The sequence below is a fragment of the Macrotis lagotis genome, chromosome X (genome assembly GCF_037893015.1).
Source record: "Macrotis lagotis isolate mMagLag1 chromosome X, bilby.v1.9.chrom.fasta, whole genome shotgun sequence".
Classification (NCBI taxonomy): Eukaryota; Metazoa; Chordata; class Mammalia; order Peramelemorphia; family Peramelidae; genus Macrotis; species Macrotis lagotis.
The window spans coordinates 137692275-137714852 of NC_133666.1; the positions used below are offsets into that span (position 1 = coordinate 137692275).

Below are 22578 nucleotides of genomic sequence, written 5' to 3' on the forward strand. Positions count from 1 at the left end.
TTTTGTATTTAATCCTATAAAATTTTATCTTATTAGATTTGGGTCAATATTCTGGCCTGTAAAGGTTTTTTTGAATTCTTACTGCTAATCATATTAGCTACCTCTCAAAATTTTGTGTCAGTTTTAAATCTGAGAAGTATGCCATTTATTTCTTTATCCAAGTCGCTGACAAAATGATAAATAGTACAGTGTCAAACACAGATCCTTTGGTGCATTCTCCTGGATCCCTTCTGTTGAGGTGAAATCAAAATATTAATAGCTATTCTTTGGGTCTGGTCATTCAACCCATTCCAAATACATATTATTGTTCTTTCATCAAGCCCACACTTCTACCTCTTTTCCACAGGGTGACTATGATTTTATAAAATGCTTTTCTTAAATCTAGATAAATTATACTAAGAACATTTTCTTGATTTTTCAGTTTAGTAAGTCTGTCAAAAGAGGAAATAATGCAAGTCTTAGTAAGTACTGTTATCTGTGAAGCCATTTTGATTCCTAGTAATCACAACTTCCATATATTCACTATCTAAATAATACTTTCTCTAATTCTCCCAGGAATCTCCATGAAAAAAGGAAATTATGGAAGTAAACAAACATTGCATACCAGTAGGGCAACTGGGTGGTACAGTGGGTAGAATGCCAGGCCCAGAGACTCATCTTATTGAGTTTAAATTCAACCTCAGACACTTACTTAGGAGTTGTATGAATCTGAACAAGTCACTTAACTCTGTTTGCCTCAGTTTTCTCATCTGTAAAAAATGAGCTGGAGAAGAAAATGGCAAACCATTCCAGAATCTTTGCCAAGTAAAGCCCAAATGGAGTTGGACACAACTGAACAACCACATTATGCTCTAGATTCTCTGCTATGTACTTTATAAATATCATCTCATTTGATCCTCACAATAACCCTGAGATGTGGGTGTTATTATGTTCCCTATTTTACAACTGAGGAAACCAAGGGAAATAGAGGTTAAATGGCTTGCTTAGGGTCACATAGCTAGTAAATGCTGGAGGCCAGATTTGAATTCAGTTCTTGCTGACTCCAGGCTCAGCACTCTATCTGCTGTCACCTAGCTGTTTTTGTCAAAAGGAGTAAGGTAATGAGGTGGAAGGTGAGCTGGAACCAAATTGTGAAGAACTTTTAACACCTAGTAGATAGGCTGTATTTGATCCCAGAAGCAATAGAGAGCTAGGGGGAGTGTGGAATGGTCAGACCTGTATTTTAGGAATATGAGTACCCAGTTTTGTTATAGCTGTTTTCCTTGGTGCTATTTTCCTTGCCAGAGAAACAGAAGTCAATCAAGAATTAAGCAGCTTTGCTTTCTCTCTGTCACTAGTCATCAGCTTATCCCCTCTAAACAGTCATCATCTTCCTCCTTTCATTCTCATCTTTCCCTCATTTTAGCCAAAAACAACATCAAAAAGTCCAAACCAAACCAAGCTGCTTTTTATGTGAGGCCACTCTGTTTGATTCAACAGTACAACACATCGGAAAGACTAATGTAGAAAGAACTTTAAGTAGAGAATCCCTTTCCCTAAAGAATCTCTTTATAAATTCCATTTTGCTTTTTGATGACATCCTGAAAGGAAGAAAGAAAAAATGAATTCCCTTTCTACTGATGGGAAATTAAGGATCAAGGCAGTGATGGAAAAGGAAACAGAATTCAATTTTATGTCAAATTGACCACATACAGTGGAAAGTCTAGTCATAAGTCATCTTGGTTGAACTCGTTATGCAGAGAAAAATGAGACTCAGGAAGATGAAGAGACTTGTACCAGGTCACAGAGGTCATAAGTGGCAAAGTTGGTATGTGAATCCCCATCCTTTGACATATTTTGTCTTGCCACACCATGGCTGCTCATTCACCTTATAGTGGACACTGTGGATATAGAGCTGATCTCAGAGTCCAGGTCCTGTCTCTGACACATACTGTGTGACCCTAGGCAAATCAGTTCATTCTTGGTGCTTCAGACAACTCCAGAGAATACAAATGGCAGAAGAAATACCCATTAGTATTAGTAGAGGGAGTTTCTTCTTCTGTTACTAGTACAATTACATCTAGGGATGAGACTAGTCATAGAGTTGGCAAAATTCTTCATAAGAGAAGTATTAGACCCTGAGCACAAAAAAGAAGGGTGCCTATTCTATTGTAAGGCAAAATTGGCTTTTTGCACCCATTATTCCTCTAGTCGCTTCCAGGCACCCAGGGTTATATGCCATTTCCTGCCCTGGGTTCCTCTCCCCAACCACAGGACTCCTCCCAGTGTGGGTAAACAGAGAGCACCATAGAAACAGCAATAGCCATACTTCCCTCGCAACAGTGTAGGGGTCTGTCAGTATAGAAAGTAAATTCTGTAGGTATGTAACAGGCCTGGTTACAGGACCTTTAATTATGGCATCAGGGAAATGATTGAAAGCAGACTATAAAAGGAAGCACTAGAGCGAAGTTTCCTTGCTAGAGGTGATATCTAAGATTGGCCACATTTTTCTGTAAGAAACAGAGCATATCTTGGCATTCCTTTAATGCAGCAAGCTGATAAGGTCCAGGACACAAGGAGCTCCTATATCCAGGGTCATTTGAGGGTTTCCTTTCCTTCACTACCTTTTTGTTTATTTGTGTGATTTCCATGAGATTCCAGCCTGTATCTTTATGTGAGGATGGCTAATCTCTGAAGACTTATCTTCTGTGGGCAGTTCTATGGCTCAATGGATAGGGTACTAGATCTAAAGCCAGGAAGACCTGAGTTCAAATAGGAATCCAGTCACTTATTGACTCTGTGGGGTAAGTCACTGAAGTCCTCTTTGCCTCAGTTTCCTCAATTGTAAAATGTGGTTAATGAAAGTATCTATCTCCCCTGGTTATTGTGAGAATCAAATGAATTACTAAAATGCTTATCATAGTGACTAAAATGCAGAGTTATATAAATGTTAATTATTATTATTAGTGGGAATAAGCTAGTAATATAAACTGGTATCAAATAAATTCAACAGGAATTTGCCTTACATGAACTCCAACTGTAAGATCTAACTAAGCCTGAAAGTAATATTTTGGGGAAGGACTGGAGTGTGTGTGTGTGGGGGAGAGTTCCTCTTTAAACTTTCATTTAAGAAGGGTGCCCAGGTCAACCATCTCTTCATTTTGCTCTTTAGGACTTCTCCCATTATGCTGCAGAACTGTAAACCTTCCTTCCCCCCACTTCTAATCCCTGATTTTCAGCTTCCTTTGTGTGGGAGTTATCTTTCCCCCATGAAATGGATTGTAGCAGATACTGTCTTTCTTTTAACTATTTGTATATCCAATCTTTATCACAGAGTCAGATGCATAGTAGGAACTTTATAAATGTTTAACTGCCTCACTAATAGTGAAAAGGGAGTTAGTTGACAGCAACTCTATCCAGACTCACTTCTGCATAGCAGCTTTAAAGCTTAGTTGTCAACAACACATATCTGAATCCCATTTCTTTTGAGGAGTCCTTGACCCAAGATCCATGAACTTGTTTTAAAAAAATGTAATAATAATAATAGCAAAGATTTGTATAGTGCTTTAAGATTTGCCAAGCTCCTTACAGATATCTCATTTTATTCTCTTAACAATCTTAGGAGTTAGGTGCTATTTTATTATTCCTAGTTTTCAGATGAGGATGGTGATATTTATCCTTTGTTCTCAAAGAAAAGAATTACATCAGGGAGGTGATGCCATGACAAGCAAGTGAATTGAATTTGAGTCAGGGGGGATGTGCTGTCAGTAGTCTAACTTTCTAGGTCCAGTGGCCAGATATAAATCAAGATGACAGAAGATGGCCCTAGATGTGAGGCAATCAGGGCTAAGTGATTTGCCCAAGGTCACACAGCTATAAATGCTATATCTTAGAGTGTATTTGAGCTCAGGTCCTCCTGACTCTAGGGTTGGTACTCTAGCCACTGCATTATCAGATAAGGAAAGTGAGGGAGAAAGAGGTTGAGTGACTTGCTCAAAGTCACACAGAATGTATGTAAAGCAGGACTGGATAGTATGGTAACTGTATTTTGAGGTAATCGGGTTCCTTTATAATCCAATGTTGATATGCATTTAAAAACATTATGTGGATCAGAAAGGCAGAAGGAGTTGAGTTAGTGTTACTACCAGCTACGTTCGATTAATCCAAGAATATTTATAGAAAGAACTGGGAAAAGGGAAGTATGTAGATATAAGGTACAATAAGACTGCCCAAGTTTCCATATCTCTTCTTTGCATCAATAATAATGGAAGAAGCTCCTATTTGGACTTGATCACAGCCATGTCTATAGTGTTCTGTAAGGTTGTAGAAATGGAACTTAGAAAACTGACTTCAGCAATTGCAGTTGTACTCTCCAATATTTATATACTGTGTTGGCTAGGTGGTGCAGTGGATAAGTACTAGCCTTGAAGTCAGGAGACCTTGAGCAAGTCACTTAACCCTGATTGTTTCACATTTAGGGCTGTCTCCAGTCATTTTGATTCATACCTGGACACTGGACCCAGATGACTCTGAAGGAGAAAATGAGACTGGTGACTGATTACAGCCTCCTTTGCACAACTACAATTCATGTGCATGTCATGGCATCACCTCCCTCCCACCTCATGGTCTTCAAGAATGAAGTGGTCTATACCATACAAAAAGAGAATAAGAACAATTTGCTTTAGAGCCCTGCTTTTTGTTTGAGGGCTATAGTTGGTAATGCGTTAATCAGAACCTCCTAATTCATAACTCGTCTAACAATGTAATATCTTAACTAGTTACTCCTTTATTTCACTGAAGTACATAATGTTTTAGTATTGGATCAGAGCATTTATTCTTTTAATTCTTCTAGGCTGCATATTGACTTAGAAAATCATACAAGAATCTTATCTATGTTCCATTATAATCTTATTAATTTCTTAAATTAATCATTTATTCTTTTTGAGACAATGGGGTTAAGTGCCTTGCCCAGGGGTCACATAGTTAATAAGAGAATGGAGCCAAATTTGAATTCAGGTCCTCTGAATCAGGTCCTTCAGAGTCAGTGCTACCGTCCAGTTACTTTTTAATCTTGTTTGGCTGCACTTGTAGGTTTTGAGGTCTGCAATATCTATGTATGAAACTTCTGTTTCAGATAATTTTCTAAGATGAGGTGAAGGCTTGTCTAGAGCAAAGAAAAATTTAATGACTTTATCCAAGGTCACACTGCCAGTATGTATCAGAGTCAGAACCTGAAACAAGGTCTTCCTCATTCATATGTTGACTCTCAGGCAGCAATACTTTAAATACTTTAAAAGGTTCCTGTTGGTAGAGCTGGATCTGTAGACTAGGTCTATTGTGGAGAGCTGAAGTTTGGTTTTGGAAGAATATCTCCAGTGAGGGCTAAAAGTCAACAAATGGTCAAAATAGGTGAACTGTGGTCTGAAAATCATGGATACTAGAAGTCAAGGAGCAAGAGGTATGAAGCTGCATGAGGGACAGTTAAAACAGGTAACTATATGTAAATATATTTTCTGTATGTAAATGATATATTAAGTATAAAGAAGTAAATATTTATATATTATATATTTTGTTATATTATAATATTATATTATATTATATATGTTAGGTGATGCAGTAGAGGCCCTGGCCTTGGAATCAGGAGAATGGGAGTTCAAATCCAGTCTCAGACACTTGATCCTTATTAGCTCTGTGACCTTAGCCTGGCATCCAGGACTATCTCCAGTCATCTTGATTCATATGTGGTCACTGGACCCAGATGACTCTGGAGGATAAACTGAGGCAGATAACTTAGCACAGCTTCCCTTTACTCAAATCTCACTCACGTGCTTGTCCTGGCATCACCTCCTTGATGTATGTCATGCTCTTCTAGAATAAAGGACAAACATCATTTTATATATGTGTATACATACATACATACATATATATGTGTGTGTGTGTGTATTTTCATGTATTATATATATATATATATATATATATATATATATATATATATTTATAGCCTGCTTTTTAACTAATGAGGAAACTAGAAAAAGGAACTAGGTAGAATGATGCAATTCCCAAAAACAGCTGAAGCACAGGAGAGGGATTTTTCCAGGATGTAATGAATAGGATATATTGAACATGGAGTCTAGAAATCATGAATTCAAATTCTACCTTAAACAGAAGCTGATGATGCTTATCTTTCATGGCATAGCATCCTCTCTCTAATGTCATGGGCTTCTTCTACCTAAGACACTACTGTTGATCTCTTTGTCTCAATTTTCTCATCTGTAAAATGTACTCAGTCAGACTCTAAGACCCCCCTCTAGATCTGAATTTATGATCCCAGGAATGGAAGTTCCTTTTTCACATAGGTGTTGCCCCACCCACATGTGGTTCCTAAAGACAGGGATGATTTAAATCAAATTTGGCACCTGTCTCTAGAAGGTCCTTAAAGAGTAAATTTCATGGTGGCATTTTCAGGCAAGCTGCTGGGAAAGATTTTTTTTTTGGTAGGTCTTTAAATTTAGACTCTGTAAATAGCTTCCGATTCCACCTACAGAATTGGCAAACCCTGAAGGAGCAATATAGAAGACACTAACAGGTTTAGGAAGCATACATTTGGGGAAATGTCTGTGACTCCACTCTCTGCATGAGAGTACTAAATATTTGTTTGCTTTTTTGCAGGGAGAGAAGAGAAATAGGGTTGGAGAGTAGAGATTCACTGTTTCTAGAGCCACAGAAAACAGGTCCACAGATTTTACTGAAAAAAAAAATACCTTTTTCTTTTGAGTGCTTCTTGTCTACATTGCACCAACATCGTTCATGACAAAGGCTGCAGAATAAGGAACTGAGTAAAAGACAGAGGGAAATGAAACTCATTACAATAAAACCCATAAACCAATAAATAAGAGTCCAAGCCATGAATCCAACTAGAAATATGCCACCAGCAAGAAGAAATACCCCAAAGCTTTCCCAAGCCAAACAGGATAAGGATAAATGGCTCCCAAGGGTCTCTGGGAAAAGGTAATGTAAAGAGGAGACAGCAAATGGAGAGCTTTGTCTAGGGCTGTAGCAGGAGAACCACAAAGAACTCTTACAGCAGTCAAGGTGAAAGAAGTGAGATTCTCCAGACTCAGGAACAGATAAGGTTTTACAGCAAAATCATCTTGGAAGATTTCAGCAGACTGTGGAGTAATCACCACTAAAGAAATTATCTAGGGGATTCATCCAGCAATGCTTCAAGGACCCTGATTGCCTCCTAACTACCCAACTGGAGAATTAACTTAGCTCCAGAGATGTTGGCAAAGAGGGTAATTTCACTCTGAAAGATTCCCCTCTCCATCCCCCCTCTCCCCCTCCTTGCCCCCCACCACAGTGTGGCATGGACATTATAGAGAAGTAACTTCATCAAAGGGTTAGGACACAGGATGTGGACTCAGGAGTCCCTGGGGACTTTTCTAATATTTTCCTAGGAGCTATTGAGTGCCTCTGAATATGTCTCCATATTTCTGCTACCTCATTTGTTTTTAAAGACTCTGTGATCTTCAGAGCACAGACAAAGCCCAACCAATATATCAAGCACATTAATTACCTTTCTAATCATCAACCAGCATCATCCAAAGTCATTGTTTTGTTATAGTTAAAAAAAAAATCAAAGGACAACACTAAAGCTGTATCTATTGTTTGGGGAAATACCAGGGCAATTTTGTAGTGATTGTGTTAAACAGAATACAAACTCTTGGTGCTAAGTCTATAATAAAAGAAATTTTTTTGGGGGGAAGGGAAAAAACACCAGAAAAAGAGAATCTAACTCCCCTTCTACTTTACTCCTCCCCCCCCCCCCGTCCCCAACACACAGACACACACACACAAAGAAAAGTAAAGGTATCCTTAGTACAGTAAGATTGTACTAACTAATTCTGAAACCATTGACCTTGGACAAGCCTCTTAATTTTTTCATCTACAAAACAAAGAGAATATAACCTACCCCTCCTTTGGAGATAATGTTGCTGAAGGTGCTTAATAGATTATAAAAAGTGCTATAAAGCTATAAGCTATTCTTATTAGAATGGGTTACAAAGATTTGAACAGAAATCATAATTAACTTTTAAATAGCACCTGACTTATTGCAATCCTGTGAGGGAATTTGCAATAGAGTTATGATTATTAAAAAATGATAGAACTTCATTCTAATTTTTCAAGTGAGGAAACTGAGGCTCAAAGAAGGTAAAGCAATTTGCCCAAGGCCACACAGCTCCTAAGAGGCAAAGTCAGGATTCAAATTTCCATTATATAACAAAGACTTTGAACCCCTTCTCACCTTAATGCTTTTAAATGCCGAAAACAAAATACATAGGTTTTACAAAGGAAATGAATTATATTGAAATTTATGAAATTGAAAAAAATTTTAAAAAATTCACTCACCCTTTGAAATCTATCCCCAGATACATGGGGGGGGGGATACATGGACTCCCAGGTTCAAAAATTCCTGTTTTAAAGAGTTTCCTGGGATGAAGAAAAATTAAGTGACTTGTCCCAGTTCTGTTATGTCAATACTTGGATGCAGGTCTTCCTGGCTTCAAGGGGAGTCCTCAACCCACTGTTAGATAGAAATACCTGAAGCTGAAGGAGCCATGATTTTATTTATATACTTCCTTAACTGATGCAAATTATCCCACACCCCACGCAAACACCTGGGCATATTGGCATAGTGCCATATTCATGTGGCACCTTTAAATTTTCAATATGCTATTACATCCGTTTTTTCAGGCAAGCCTCATATTATCATAGGGTGGCAAGTAGGGCAGGTGTTATTAGTTTTGCTTTATTTCTGAGGAAACTGAGTTTCAGAAAAACTACAAGGTCTGCTTAAGGTCATACAGTAAGTTAGTGCAAAAGCCTGGACTAATGACCTATCTGTCCTGCCTCCTGGTCCAGTGCTATCTCTCCATTATGTTGCTGTCCATTTGTGAGGGAGGATAGATAACAAACATTTTTAAGAAATAGGCTTAAGTGCCAGACTTTACAAATATTATTTAATCATTGCAACAACTCTGGAAGGGTAGTACTATTCTTTCCCCCATTTTACAGTTGAGGAAACTGAGACAGAGGTTAAGTGACTAGCTCAGGGTCACACAGCCAGTAAGCATCTGAGGCAATATTTCAATGCAATTCTTCCTGACTTCAGGATCAGCACCCTATCTCCTTTGTCACCTAGCAGCCATGTTATTAGACATGGTAGCAATAGCAACATTCTGTCATTTATCCAGAATAAACCAATATTTACCCAGGTTGAGGGAGTTATCATTCATTTAGTCAATAATCAATTATAAAGTACTATTTTGTGCCAGGTCCTAGGTATACAAATATATAAATAAAATAGTTTCTGCCCTCAAAAAACTTATATTCCATGGGGAGAGATGTGTACAGCTAAGAATATTTTATACAAGATAAATGATAAGATAATTGGCAGGGGGTGGAGACATTTGTAGGTGAGGATATCACCTCCTGTAGGAGGTGACATTTGAGCTGAACTTTGTGGGAAACTTTATGGAACAGTGGATAGAGAGTCTGGCCTCAGACATTGTCTAGTTATATGACCCTGAGCAAGTCATTTGACCTTTTTTGCCTCAGTTTCCTCATCTGTCAAATGAGCTGGAGAAGAAAAAGTCAAATCACTTCAGTATCTTTGCCAAGAAAACCCCAAAAGGAGGTCACAAAGAGTCAGACTTGACTGAAATATCTAAATAACAAAATTGCTGGCAGCTAGTCATTCTAAAAAGCAGAGATGAAGGGTAGTGTATTCTAAGCCTAGAGAAATGATGTGCAAAGGCAGATAGGTGAGACAAGGTCATAAATGAAGAATAGTTTGGTTATGCCAAAGAATGTGTTGAAAAGGAGTAGTTTATAATAAGTTTGAAAAACAGACTCTGAAGGGCTTTAAATGCCAAACAGAGAAATTTATGTTTTATCCAAGAGGTAAAAGGAACACCCATAGTTTATTTAAACTATCTTCGGGTCTGCCACAAGATACTGAAACCAGTAATGTTCTGATTGCTTGGATAACTTCTGCCAATGAATCTAGAATTAATTTTTAATATATATATAGCAGAGCTACAGGCTAGTGGTATGATGGTGAATGTTTAACAGCCAGCTCTCTAGAAAAAAAATCTATCTGCACAAAACACTTTTAAGTTTAATCCACATTATTATCATTTGTTCCATCCTTTCTTTTAAGTCTAGAAAATCAACAGAGGTTGGAGCTAAAAGGACAGAGAAAAAGCAGGGACTTACCTGAACTCTCCCAACTTCCCCTCCAAAAAACTTTAAATAACACCTACAGTAGCAGAACCCACAAAAGCATTCAAAAATCAATTTTCCCCTGATGGCATGGTCTTCTTTGAGAATGAAACAATTTTCTAGCCAAAGACAACACAGAAGCTCATCAGCAAAAGTCTGATGAATCAGGGTGAGACTGGAGTAGTCTCACTCACTGCACCAGTGCAGGTTGTGTCCCAGCAAACCAGCAACAGGCCTTGGGAATAATGGAATTAGTGGCAGCTCCCAGACTCTCAGCCCACAAACAATAATGGAATCACCCAACTATTCAAAGGGTCCCTTTGCTGACACTAAGGGTGGAACTCTGTTACATTGCTCATATTCAGATCTGGGTCAAAATTCTGAGTCATAGTCCTACGGCAAGGAGGAGCACTAGTACACCAGAGCTTGCAGCCACAGAGGATCAAGGACCCTGGTCACAGTCTTCGGTAGAAAAGAGTGCCTTTAGTTGCTCATAGACCAGAGCACAGGCTAGGAGAATGGTGACCACACCTCTTCTAGATCATACCATCCTGGAAGAACTGAAAACTTGCAGATCCCCATAACCAGGTCTGAAAACAACTAGATAAAAAAACTTAAAGCTTGGAACAAGCCCCCTTAGCCCCTTACCCCAGGAGCAGAGTTCAACATTATTATAAACTTAAAAAAATAAAGAAATAAAGTTGGAAAAATGAGCAAACATCAATAACAGCAAAACAAATCTGACTATAGAAAGTTACTATGGTAACAGGAAAGAGCAAAATACAAATTCAGAGGAAGATAACAAAGTCAAAATTGCTACATGCAAAGCCTCTTAGAAAAATGTGAATTGGTCTCAGAACCAAAAAGAATTCATAAAACAGCTCAAAAAATTTTTAAAAAATCAAATAAGACCACCACCCTGGAATCCTCAGCAGGACCTGAATTCAAATCTGACCTCAGACACTTGATACTTACTAGCTGTGTGACTTTGGGCAAGTCACTTAACACCATTGACTCATTAAAAAAAATCAAACAAGACAGAATAAAAATTGGGAAAAGAAATGAGAATGATAGACAATTAATAAAACAGTAGGTCAAGTTCTGATTTGTAACATTTGCTAATTTTTCCAAGTTATAACCAATCAATAATGAAAATTCAACATTTGGCTTGCAAGTACAAGCTTGCTTTAAAATCCCTAAATAGTCCATTTCTATATTTAGGGTTCTGCATGTATCACATGATACAGATGATAGAAGATATCAGGCTGATTTGATCATGTGGGACATCTGTCCAAGACTCAGTGCACCAGTCACTTAGTGAGTCCTCAATAAATCCTTATTGAATAGAATGAATGAATAGCACTTCTCAAGAATATTCAAACATTTTTCATTTGATGTTCCTAATTTCTTTGAGGCTGGTTCTTCCAGATTATAGGAGAAATTATATGCCCCCATTCAGAGAACATATCCAAATAGACCACCTGAATATGCCTATAAAGTATACACCTTACATCTTTATAGCACTCTATACTTTTCAAACTGTTCTTACACATCTATTATCTCATTTGATTTTGTCTCATATGCCCAATTAGCCTGACTCTGCTGTAATATACGGAGGCTTTTTTATGCATCAAAAAGCTATATTTCAAAATTAGCTAGTGAAAAATGTGTCCATGTAATTTGAAAGGAAAAAAGGGAGAAGATCCATTAGGCGTTCAGAGCACTTTAGCTCCTACGGTAGCCATATGGCATTCTGTATTTGTACATCTTCTAAATTCTTACCTATTATCTGTTTCCATCCTCATCCTTTATCTCCCCTCACTCCCCCCAAAAAAACCTTAGAAAGTTTGCATTTCCAGAGCTTAAAAACAACAACAATAACAACAATAACCACAACTCCTTTCATCTGACCACAAGGGAAGGTATGCTTTCTAATGGTCAGAAAACCATCCTGGGTATGAAAAGACCTGCCCAATCTCTATATACCTCAGTTTCTCCATCAGTGAAAAAAAGGCATAATTGCTCAATTCCCAGAGACAATGTAGAGATTAATAGGCTATTTTTTGAAAAACAGCTGAGAACACTTAGATACAATATTCTATCATTCTTATTCAAACTTACTATTTTAGAAATTGAACTAACTATAATCAATTCCTTTTATAATACGCCTAGTTTTTCCCTCCCTTGACTCTCAATGAATTACAGAGACTTTACTCAAAGGTAGAAACTGAAATACTAATGTCAATAAAATGCAGTTTTACCTCAAACCAACATTTATTCACTGAAGTTACAATTTATAAAACTCCTAATAATACTCACATTGTGCTTTTGTTTGCCCGTAGATCAAAAAATGGAACATCCATTTTGTCAATGGATGGCACCTTTGAGGTCTTTGTGATTTCTGGCATTGACTGTTATTGCCATTCAAAGCTGGGACCATAACTCACTGCAGCAGAGGGTATACCAGAGAGGAAGTTCCCCCAGGCAGCCCTGCTCATATAAAGAACTAAAGGGCCAGTGAAGAAGGAAATCCATAAGAGTGTGTTGGGGAGTGAGATGTGAGATGATTCAACAATTGTTAGTTTTCAAAAGCAGCATATAAGCTAAATCTAGCTCATGGGAAATGACCCCTTCTTCCCCACTAACGCACCTCCCTCCACCTCCTTCCCCTTGGAGGAAAAAACAGAAGAAAGACTTTGGTTGGAAACAGAGAAAGAGTTAAGAAATAAATGTCAGTTCTCTTTTCTGAATATCATAGATCAAGGATTTTCCAATGAAGACTTCCAAAGGCACAGTCCTACAGAAGCTATAAGTCACTGATCTAGATACCCACTTTTAGCACCATTGGGTTATAAGGGAAAGATTGACTAGGACAAAGAAGAGAATGGATGTGAGTCAGTGTGACCCAATAGACGATATGAAGTCAGGAAGGCAAGGATTGATTGAAAACCCATCTCAGACACTTAATGGAAAATGAAATGAAAGTTTTCTTAGGCTCAGTTTCTTCATCTGTACAATGAAGATCATATTTATAGGACTGTTGTGGGAGCTTCTAGGGCATTCCCTTTCAAAATTTCCTTTTTTACTCTGTATTTATATTTGTATTTATAAATGATGATGATGATGATGATGATAATGATGATGATGTTTGTCCTTCATTTTCAAAGAAGACCATGACATCAGGGAGATAATGCCATGACATGCAAGTGAATTGGATTTGAGTGAAAGAGATTCGTGCTAAGTCATCAGTCATCTGATTCCAGTGGCTGCATATGAATTAGGACTACTGGAAATGAACCTGGGCATAAGGCAATCAGGATTATGTGAAATGACCAGGGTCACAGAGCTAATAAAAGTCAAGTGTCTGAGGTCAGATTTGAATTCAGGTCTTCCTGACTCTAGGGCTGGTGCTCTATCTACTGGGCTACTCATATAAATCTCTATATTCATCTCTCTCTCTCTATATTTATTATGTATATATATTTGTAATATAATACACATACACATACATCATTACATCTATAGAAATTACTTTAAATCTTTCCACTCAATCACAGTGACCTCTTCTTGAGATAAACTGAGATAAATAGTATAGTGAATTCTGTCCCTGAAGTGACAGGTTAAGTTGGTTTCAGGGCAACATCAGGGTTATCCAAATTCAAATTTGATCTCAGAAACTTTTCCAGTTGTATGACCCTGACCAAGTCACTTAACTTTAGTTTCCTCAAACTATAAGATGGAAATAAAAGTCCTTATCATAGTGGCTGACATATAGTAGGTATTTTGATGAATACTTATTTCCTTTAAATACACCCATAGTTAGGCGATATGAATGTTATTTATCATACAGTGTAAGCACTGGAGGGCAGAAGCTGTCTTTTTAGCTCTTCCTAGCACATAGCAGACTCTTAGTTCAGATAGAGAAATATGTATTGGTTTCGCTAAACCTTATAGTCTATCTATATATCAGCTGTAGGTAACATGCTATCTAGTCAAACTGCTACTGTTCCTTCCAAGCTACTGAGGAGTATAAATGATTTATTCAGGGGTAAAAGTGAGGTAAAGTTGAGTGAAAAAAAATTGTGAAATCTACAAAAAATTATTAAGTACCTTCTACGGACTAGGCACTCTGGGAACTATCAAGAAAGCCTCCTTTGCCTGCACCCTCTCCAAAATAAACTCCCAAATGTCAAATCCTAGCATGAACAGCCTCTGATCTTAAGGCTTTCAAAGTTTAGGGGGAACAACATGTAAACTTCTATGATAATGATGATGATGATGAAAATAATGGTCTCTGTTCAATTATGCCCAACTCTTCATAACTCCCATTTTGCAGTTTTCTTGCCAAGAATATTGCAATGGATTGCCATATCCTTCTTCAGTTCATTTTACAGATGAGGAAACTAAGTGAAATAGGGTTAAATGACTTATCCAGGATCACACAACCAGTAAATTATCTGAAGTCAGATTTGGACTCAGGAAGATGAGACCTCCTGACTCAAGGTCTGGTACTCTGTCCACTGGGTCACCTAGCTGCTCATCCTTGGTTTAGACATTTCATTCAGAAATGAATACCTTCTTTAGGGGAGGATATCTTACATACAACTCTGAGAAACCATTTTTTTCCTCTTGCTGTTACCCTCCAAATAAATGCCCAGATGAAAATAATTCACTAACCAAAGTGAGAACATAGGAAGATCTAGGTTACCTTTTACAGGGAAACTACAGTATAATAGACTGATAGTGGGTACATTCTTTGTCAGTAAGGGGCAAGAGTAATTGGGGATGGAGAAGGTGGAGGAGGGAACCAAAGAAGGGAGGAGGGAGAGAGGAATGACTGAGGAAGCTGAAACAGAAAAGCTTTTATTACTCATTGGATCTCTGCCACAGACACCAATTACATAAATTTGACAGTGCCATTATAATCTCTGAGCCCTTGAACAAATCACAACCCAAAAGGCTACCCTTCCGAAAATGTTCACCCCATTAAAACCATTGACCCAGAAAGGAGGAGTACCTCAAGGGCATAGGCAGAATCTTTGAGGAGAATATTAGGGGAGGATTTGTTGGCAGCCATACCTGTGTCTGAAATGTGTGCACCTGTGAAATGTCTAGAATCCAGAGAAAAACCTGGCTTAGTTCTTCTTGAAATAGGATTAGTAGGAGGGAAGGGCTTTTAAGGTAACATTATTGTGCAACTCTCCTTGAAATTTCTGCTCACCCCTAGTTTAAATTCACCCAGATAATTCTCTTTACAGTAAAGATAACCAGGTGAAGGGAAGGTGCCTCTTGCAGGAAACAACCAGGAACAAGGGAAAGGTTCCTACACTCCTTTGATCAAGTTTTAGAAGTGGGTAGCTTAGGTTTGTAAGAGAAAATATGTATTTTGTTACCCCTGTTGAAGTTGTCATCCCAGGGATGTCCTGGATCATCATACCAACACACTCACCTCTACTGCAAGAAAGAATTGGATTAAACCGTGTGAGAGGAAAAAGAACCTTCAAAGGTATTTTAAAAGCTGGCCCCACTGGTGCTTGTAGTTGATGGTTCTTTTCATTCAAATCTAAAAACCCTGATTTAATTTAATCTTCTGTGTATGAAGAAGCATAATCTCTACTTCTGAGGTACCTTTGGTTTCTGTGCACCATTACTTCTCCCTCTCTCCTTCCAATCCCCAAACTTTCTCTAAGTATCTCTTTAAGCAAAGATTTCTGAATAGGTAGGTAGGTAGATTTACAAAATTGAAATTGGAGTAAACTTCAGACACATTTATAGCCTGAAATACTCTCCATTCTCCATCTATCCAGATCCTACCCACCTTTCAAGCCTAACTCAAGTCCCACTAATACCAAGAATTCTTCTATGTCTATTCCAATCTCTAATAATATCTCCCAATACTGCACTAAAACACTTAATTAATTAATGCATCACAGGTTCATTGGATTTAGAATTGGAACAGTCTTTGGAGACCATCTCATCCTACCTCCTCTCTTACAAGAGAGTTAATTGAGGTCTAGAGAGGCTATCTGGATGACCTTGGGTCATCACTTAAGAAGCAGCAGGACAGTCTACCTAAACCTGCCTAGGACCCTAATAAGATCATAGGAGAAATAGCTCTAGAGCTGAAGTTGGAAAGACCTTCAGAAGCCAGTCAGCCTAATATTCCTTTTTCTCATTTTACAGATGAGAAAACTGAAATTCAGAAAGGTCACATAGTTATAAGCATAAAAGGAAACCAAGCTTTCTGACTTAAAAGTCAGTGTGCCACACTGCCCTCTGACTCTAGACCTAAGTAGAATGGGATGATGGAAAGAAAACTGGATTTTGAAGTCAGAGAAGTCAATTCAAATCATAACTCTGCCATATACTAGCTGTACGACCTGACCAAATCACAACCAATTTGAACCTCAGTTTTCTCATTTAGAAAATGAGGGGATTAAATTAGAAGACCTTTGAAGGCCAGTCCATCTTTAAATCTATGGTACTATAAATCAATTGTTTGTTCCACTCTACTACACATAGCGTGCTGGCATGGGGCAGAGATGTTGTCTTCTAAGCATGAGTATTAGATGGGGACAGAGACCATCAGGATTCATCCCTCTTCTATCCACCAGAGTTCCTAGTACAGGCCTAGTTAAAACTCCACAATACTTTATTGGGTCAAGTAAGCATTATCTCTAGGGAAAAAAAAAAACAGGATTATGTATTTAAAAGACTGTGAAAAGTTATGAATCAGAAAACTCTATCTCCAAAAATTAAATTTTCTTATTTAGCTACACATAATGGGAAGAACTTAGTTTCAGAACTGGGAGGCAGTTCAACAAATACCTAAAAAAGAATTTGTTCTTCATAAGTGATCACCTTCCAACTTCCATTTAAAGATCACTGGTTCAGGGAACTCATTAGACTAGAGGCAGTCCATTCATTGCACTTCTGGACAGTTTTAACTGTGAAGACATTTTTCCTTAAATCAAGTCAAAAATCTCCTCACTGAAAATTCCACCAAAGGCTTCTTGTTCTACCCTCTGGAACCAAGCCAGATAATCTAATCCCTTTTCCATATGATGGGCCATCAGATTTTTAAAGACCACTATCACATCCTGCCTGAGTCTTCCCTTCTTTGTGATAAATGTCCCCAGTTCCTTTAATTTATCCTGGTATGTCATGGTTTCCAAACACTTCATTGTTCTGGTCACTATCCTTCCTGGATATGTTTCGTGCAGATTCAAATCCATATTGTTGAAGCATATCAAATTTGCAGTGAATTAAAATCTTTATTTATTTTCCACATGAACTGTTGTCTAGCCACACCTTCCCTATTCTACCCTTATCTAGATGTCATTAAAACAAAGGCAAAACAAACAAATGAAAAACTACTTTTATCCATAGGTTTGCAGCACTTCTCCTTTGCTATATGGGTCCAATAACTTTTCCTGTCACTTCTTAGACCAAAACATAGCATCATTGTTTAGAGCTACAATTTGGAGGCCATTAAGTCCAACATAGGGCAGTTAGATGGCACAAGGAATAGAGTACCAGATCTAGATTCAGTAAGATTGAGTTCAAATCTAGCATCAGACACTAGTTGTGTGACCTGGAGAAGTTCATTCACCCTGTTTATTTCAGTTCCCTCATCTGTAAAATGAACTGGAAAAGGAAATTGCAAACCATTCAAATCTCTATGACCTTGGAGAAGTTCCTTCACCCTGTTTACCTCAGTTTCCTCATCTGTAAAATGACCTGGAAATGGAAATTGCAAACTATTCCAAAATCTCTGCCAAGAAAACCCCAAATGGGGTCATGAAGAGTCAGACACAACCAAAACAACTCAACAAGTCCAACTCCTCATTTTTACAGATGAAGAAACTGAGGCCTAGAGAGTGATGTGCTCAGTATCTCACAATTATAGTTTGAGTCCAGTTCTGAACTCAGAACTTATTGCCTCCAACACTTTAACTTTTCCCATTATACCTCCCAACTCCTTCTAGCCAGCCTTACCCTATATGGATTGCCTTTCTCTCATACTGGACCAGAAATCATGAAAAGAACTGAGTCTAAATCAGGTCTCAGACACAGTTGTGGAACCCAGGGCAAATCACTTAACCTTTTTTTTTGCCTCAGTTTCCTCTCTTGCAAAATGAAGATCAACGATTGCACATATCTCCTAGATTTGTGAGGGTAAAATGAAAAAAAACTTTTGTAAAGCAAATGGCAAACATTAAAGTGCTTCATAAATACTAGCTATTATTAGAGTGTAGCTAGGCTCTTAGAGGGCAGAAACTATTGATTTTTGTTTTTGAATATTCTGTTCTGGGTACAATGTCTGATATATACTAAGTGCTTAATAGATGCTTTTAAGTCACTCACTCACTCATTCATTCATTCATTCATTCTTTCATTGTTTCACTCATTTGTTCTCATTTATCTATAGTGCTCCTAGGTTGGTACCACTGACAAGTTTTAGGAGTGAGAGTGCTCCTCTTTCTTCCTAATCTGTCAAAGCTTCCCAATTTTCAACCTAGGCTTTACAAGCCTGTTAAAATGTACTTTTGTTTGCCAATCTATCCTCTGATTTTGAGGTCTGTGCTATCATTTCCTTACACCTGCTTTGAGGGTAAGTAGAGTTGGAGATTAGGGTAAAGCAAGGAGAGGATTCCAGCTAAACTCCCAATAGCTTGATTAATACATAGCCCAAGGGACTTTGCTCACAGGCCTTGGTCTGGGTGAATGTTAAGTGACAAGTCAGCTTGCTTCCTTGGGGTAGGTTAATCCATATCCACTTTCAATACAGGGGACAGATGTCAGCAGAAAGAAAAACAACCTACTTATTAAAGGCACACACTCTAGCCTATGTGATATCAAATCGCGGCTACGTTGTCATTGTGGAGGGTTCTGGGAGGACCCTTACTCTGAATGGGCAGCCCTGACAACAAAGCTCCCAAGTGAAGATTTGAAGCATCGCCCCCAGCCCCTAGCCTGGTTTCCTAGGCTCCCTCAGTCTTTCCCCAGGGGCAGGGGAGGGAGCTGTAACTCATCTCCACCCTCTGCTCAGGAGGTCAGTGACCTCTCCAGTGAAGTCCAGGACTTTCTCAGTTTCTGGAAGTTTTGCTGGGCCGCCCTAGTTTGCCCTGCCCTGGAGTCCTCAAAAGTTTCAGGCTTCCGGGAGGTCAGAGGATTTTAGTTTCCCTCGGGGGCAGGTGCAGGAGGACCTTCTTTCCCCAGTGGTTTCTTTGCCCCACACTCCATCTCCCTTTTTCCTTCTCTGGACCACTTCTTACAACAAGGGAGAAAGAGCCCGACACAGACACACATACAGAGGGACCAAGCCCCAAATAAGGAGGCAAATTCAGAAACAGTTATCTCGATCCTGGGCTGGTGAGGAGGGACCCAGGGACTGGATCCAGACTTTTCACCCCCTTGCCCGCTGCTGGGGGCAGCTGGCATCAGACCCGGCGCCCCCAGGCGAGCCTCTAGGTTTCCTACCTCGGCTACTCATGCTTTGCACTTGGCAGCAGGGCCAGGTCCTGGTCAGCAGCACTCCTCCTACATGTCCCAGCGCTGGCTGGCTCCGTCAGGCCCAGACCTCCTTGAAGACCCCCTCTCCCTCCTCCGGTTGGAGAGGGCAGGTGGCCCGGGGCCCCTAGTGAACCAACCCCAGAGGTGAGGGGAGAGGCAGGGGTGGGGTAGTAGGGTCTCTGGGGCCCAGGGCTCCCCAGAGCAGAGGGGAGAGGGGCTGGGGGAGGGGTGGAGAAGGAAAGGCAGGTAGGGGTCTTGAGCGAAGGCCCTGAGGAAAGAGCTCCGAGCAAATAAAAGAAAAAAGATTACAAAAGAATAAAGTGTGTCATAGGCTGGGAGGGGTGGGGGGAGGGAAATGCAAAACCCAGACAGGAAATGAAACTAAAAAATGCAAAAGGTTAGAAAAAAAAGATTAAGAAAGGGGAGAAAAAGTTGTTAAGGTCTGAAGGAAAATTTGTTGAGGGACTTAGAAAGAAGCAAAACTACCCTGGAGAAAGAGAAGTGAGAGTAGGGAAAGAGAAGGTCGGAGCAAAGAAGGGGATGGGGGTGGGGGTGAGATGCAGAGGGAGGAGAAAACCGAGGCTTCTTTGGGGCCCCTCTGGAAGCTTTAAACTGGGGATCTTAGGCCTTAGGTTAAGAAAGCAGGGCTGTCCTACCTGCTGCGTAGGCATGCAAATGCACATGGATTTGGGTTGTGCAGAGTCCCAAAGGAATAGCACCTTTCTGTTGACTTTATCTCTTGGGAAGCAGAGCTTGGTAGCCTCAAAGTATGGATCATCGTTTCCTCTACGACTTTGTTATGCACTTTTCAGGCAAAGTCATTTGAGAAATTAGAACATAAGACCTTTCCAAAGAAAGACAAGAAACAAATAGGGCTACAGTTTTGAACATTCAACATTTTCCTCTATCTTCCTTTTTTGCTCCCTTTTGAAAAATGAAGGATGAACAACACCCTCCAAAATCTTGACATGGGATCTTTTTTTTCTCTGTCCTACTTGGCTGATCTCCTTTGCTTTGGATTCCATTATCGATTTTATAAAGATGACTCCCAAATCACTAGATTTAGTCTTAATCTTTATACATTCTGTATCATGCCTGAATGAAAGACTCTTAACCAATTTGAATTTCTGCCTATTCATAAACTTTCCCATCATTCCTCCCTAAATTCACAGTATAGTTCTCCTATCACTTCCACAGAAAGTTTTGCGAACCTCTCTTTTCCTTTGCATTGGCTGTCCCAATTTAAGTTAGGCAGAGTTGTATAAATTTGTCATCCTCACTTTCTCTTCCAGAAGTCCAGTGGGAGGACAAAAGGTCAAGAGAACTGCCAATGGTCCAGGATGCAGTGGATGACCTTGACATCTTTGATGCGCTGTTCTCATCCACCCATAAAACTAATAAGACATTCCCCTATTCTCACCAACAGGTTCAAGGATTATCTATTACCTTCAACCAGGTTTAACCAGATGCTGAGATGGTTTACTGGAGAAGACTGCTCTGCATGCTACAGCTTCTTGGAGGCACAAATGAGAGTTGGTTGAAAGTACATACCAAAGTGGGTGAGTGGGCCTGAAAAGACTCAGCAAGCCCTCACACCAGAGGTGCCACACCCCATGCCCTCATATAAAGAAACTAATAAGTAAGATAAACTGATAGAACTAGAAGAAATCTGATCCAGAAGTCAAGGGAAATGAGAATATTCAATGGAAGGTAATGGTCAACAATGTGAAAAAGTAGAGAAAAGTCAAGGAGGTTGTTTCAGTAATTAAAAGGATATTAGTAACTTTGGAGGAGAAGTTTCAAAAGAATCAGGGTTTGAAGCCAGAGTGAAAGGGATTGAAGTGAGTGGGTGGTGAGGAAATGAAGATATGTGACATCCCTTTCCTGAAAAGTGAAAGGGAGAAGATATAGAGAAAGCTATAGGTATGTAAAATATATAGAAAAGATAGACTATATATATATGTATATATATATATATAATATATACCACATATATGTTCAATTATAGTTTTAAGGAAAGACAGAGATAGAGACAGAAGAGAGTTCCCTATTAAATATTATTTTGGAGATAGAGAGCAATATTGAATGAAGATGTAGTTTAAGGTGTGACAGTCCCTTATAAGTAGCTGAGATAGATTAAAGTTATAGACCTCAAATTCTCTTTACCATTCCACAGTTTCTTTATAATCACATTGACTTGTTCATTCAGTTTTAATTCATTCAGCATCTTTTTATTAAGTGCCTATTGTATATAAAGGAGCATTTAGAGGTTAGAACAAAAACAAAGAGTAGAAAAAGCACATTTAGCCCTCAGGGACCTTACTATGCTCTGGATCCGCCTATTGTCAATTCTTTTACAAGTGTTTTGATCTTCAAGACAATTTAAATGGAAGCCATTCAATTTCCTGTCAAGTGGCTGATAGATGGTCAAGGTTTCACAGGCATATATAGCAATGAGGTCAACACAACAGCTCTGTAGACCTTCAGTTTGGTAGTCAGTCTAATACCACTTCTCTCCCATATTTTCTGTCAGAGCCTCGCAAATATTAGGCTGGCTCTGGCTATGTGAGTGTCAACCTCATTGTCAATGTGTACCTCCTTGGAAAGGACACTGCCAAGGTAAGTGAACTTGTCCACAGTACTTGAAACTTCTCCATTTGCTCTAATGAATGGTTTCACATATGAATGGTGTGGTGCTGGCTGATAGAGCACTTGTATTTTCTTGGTGTTAATTGTTAAACCAAAATTAGCACAAGCATCAGAGAATTGATCCATATTTTGTTGCATCTCAACTTTAGA

The 22578-nt window shown here is 39.0% G+C and overlaps 1 protein-coding gene across 3 annotated transcripts in view; it reads right to left on the reverse strand.

The window, feature by feature from the left end:
• The window catches only part of CARD11 (caspase recruitment domain family member 11), a 137229-nt gene extending 117001 nt beyond the window's left edge, over nt 1-20228 (reverse strand). For 2 of the 3 annotated variants that reach the window (XM_074203924.1, XM_074203926.1), the window contains exon 1: nt 19747-20228. In XM_074203924.1, coding sequence (XP_074060025.1) covers nt 19747-19759 — 13 coding nt within the window. In that variant the 5' untranslated portion in view covers nt 19760-20228. The other variant, XM_074203928.1, reaches the window with a different exon arrangement.
• Nucleotides 20229-22578: the final 2350 nt, after the last annotated feature.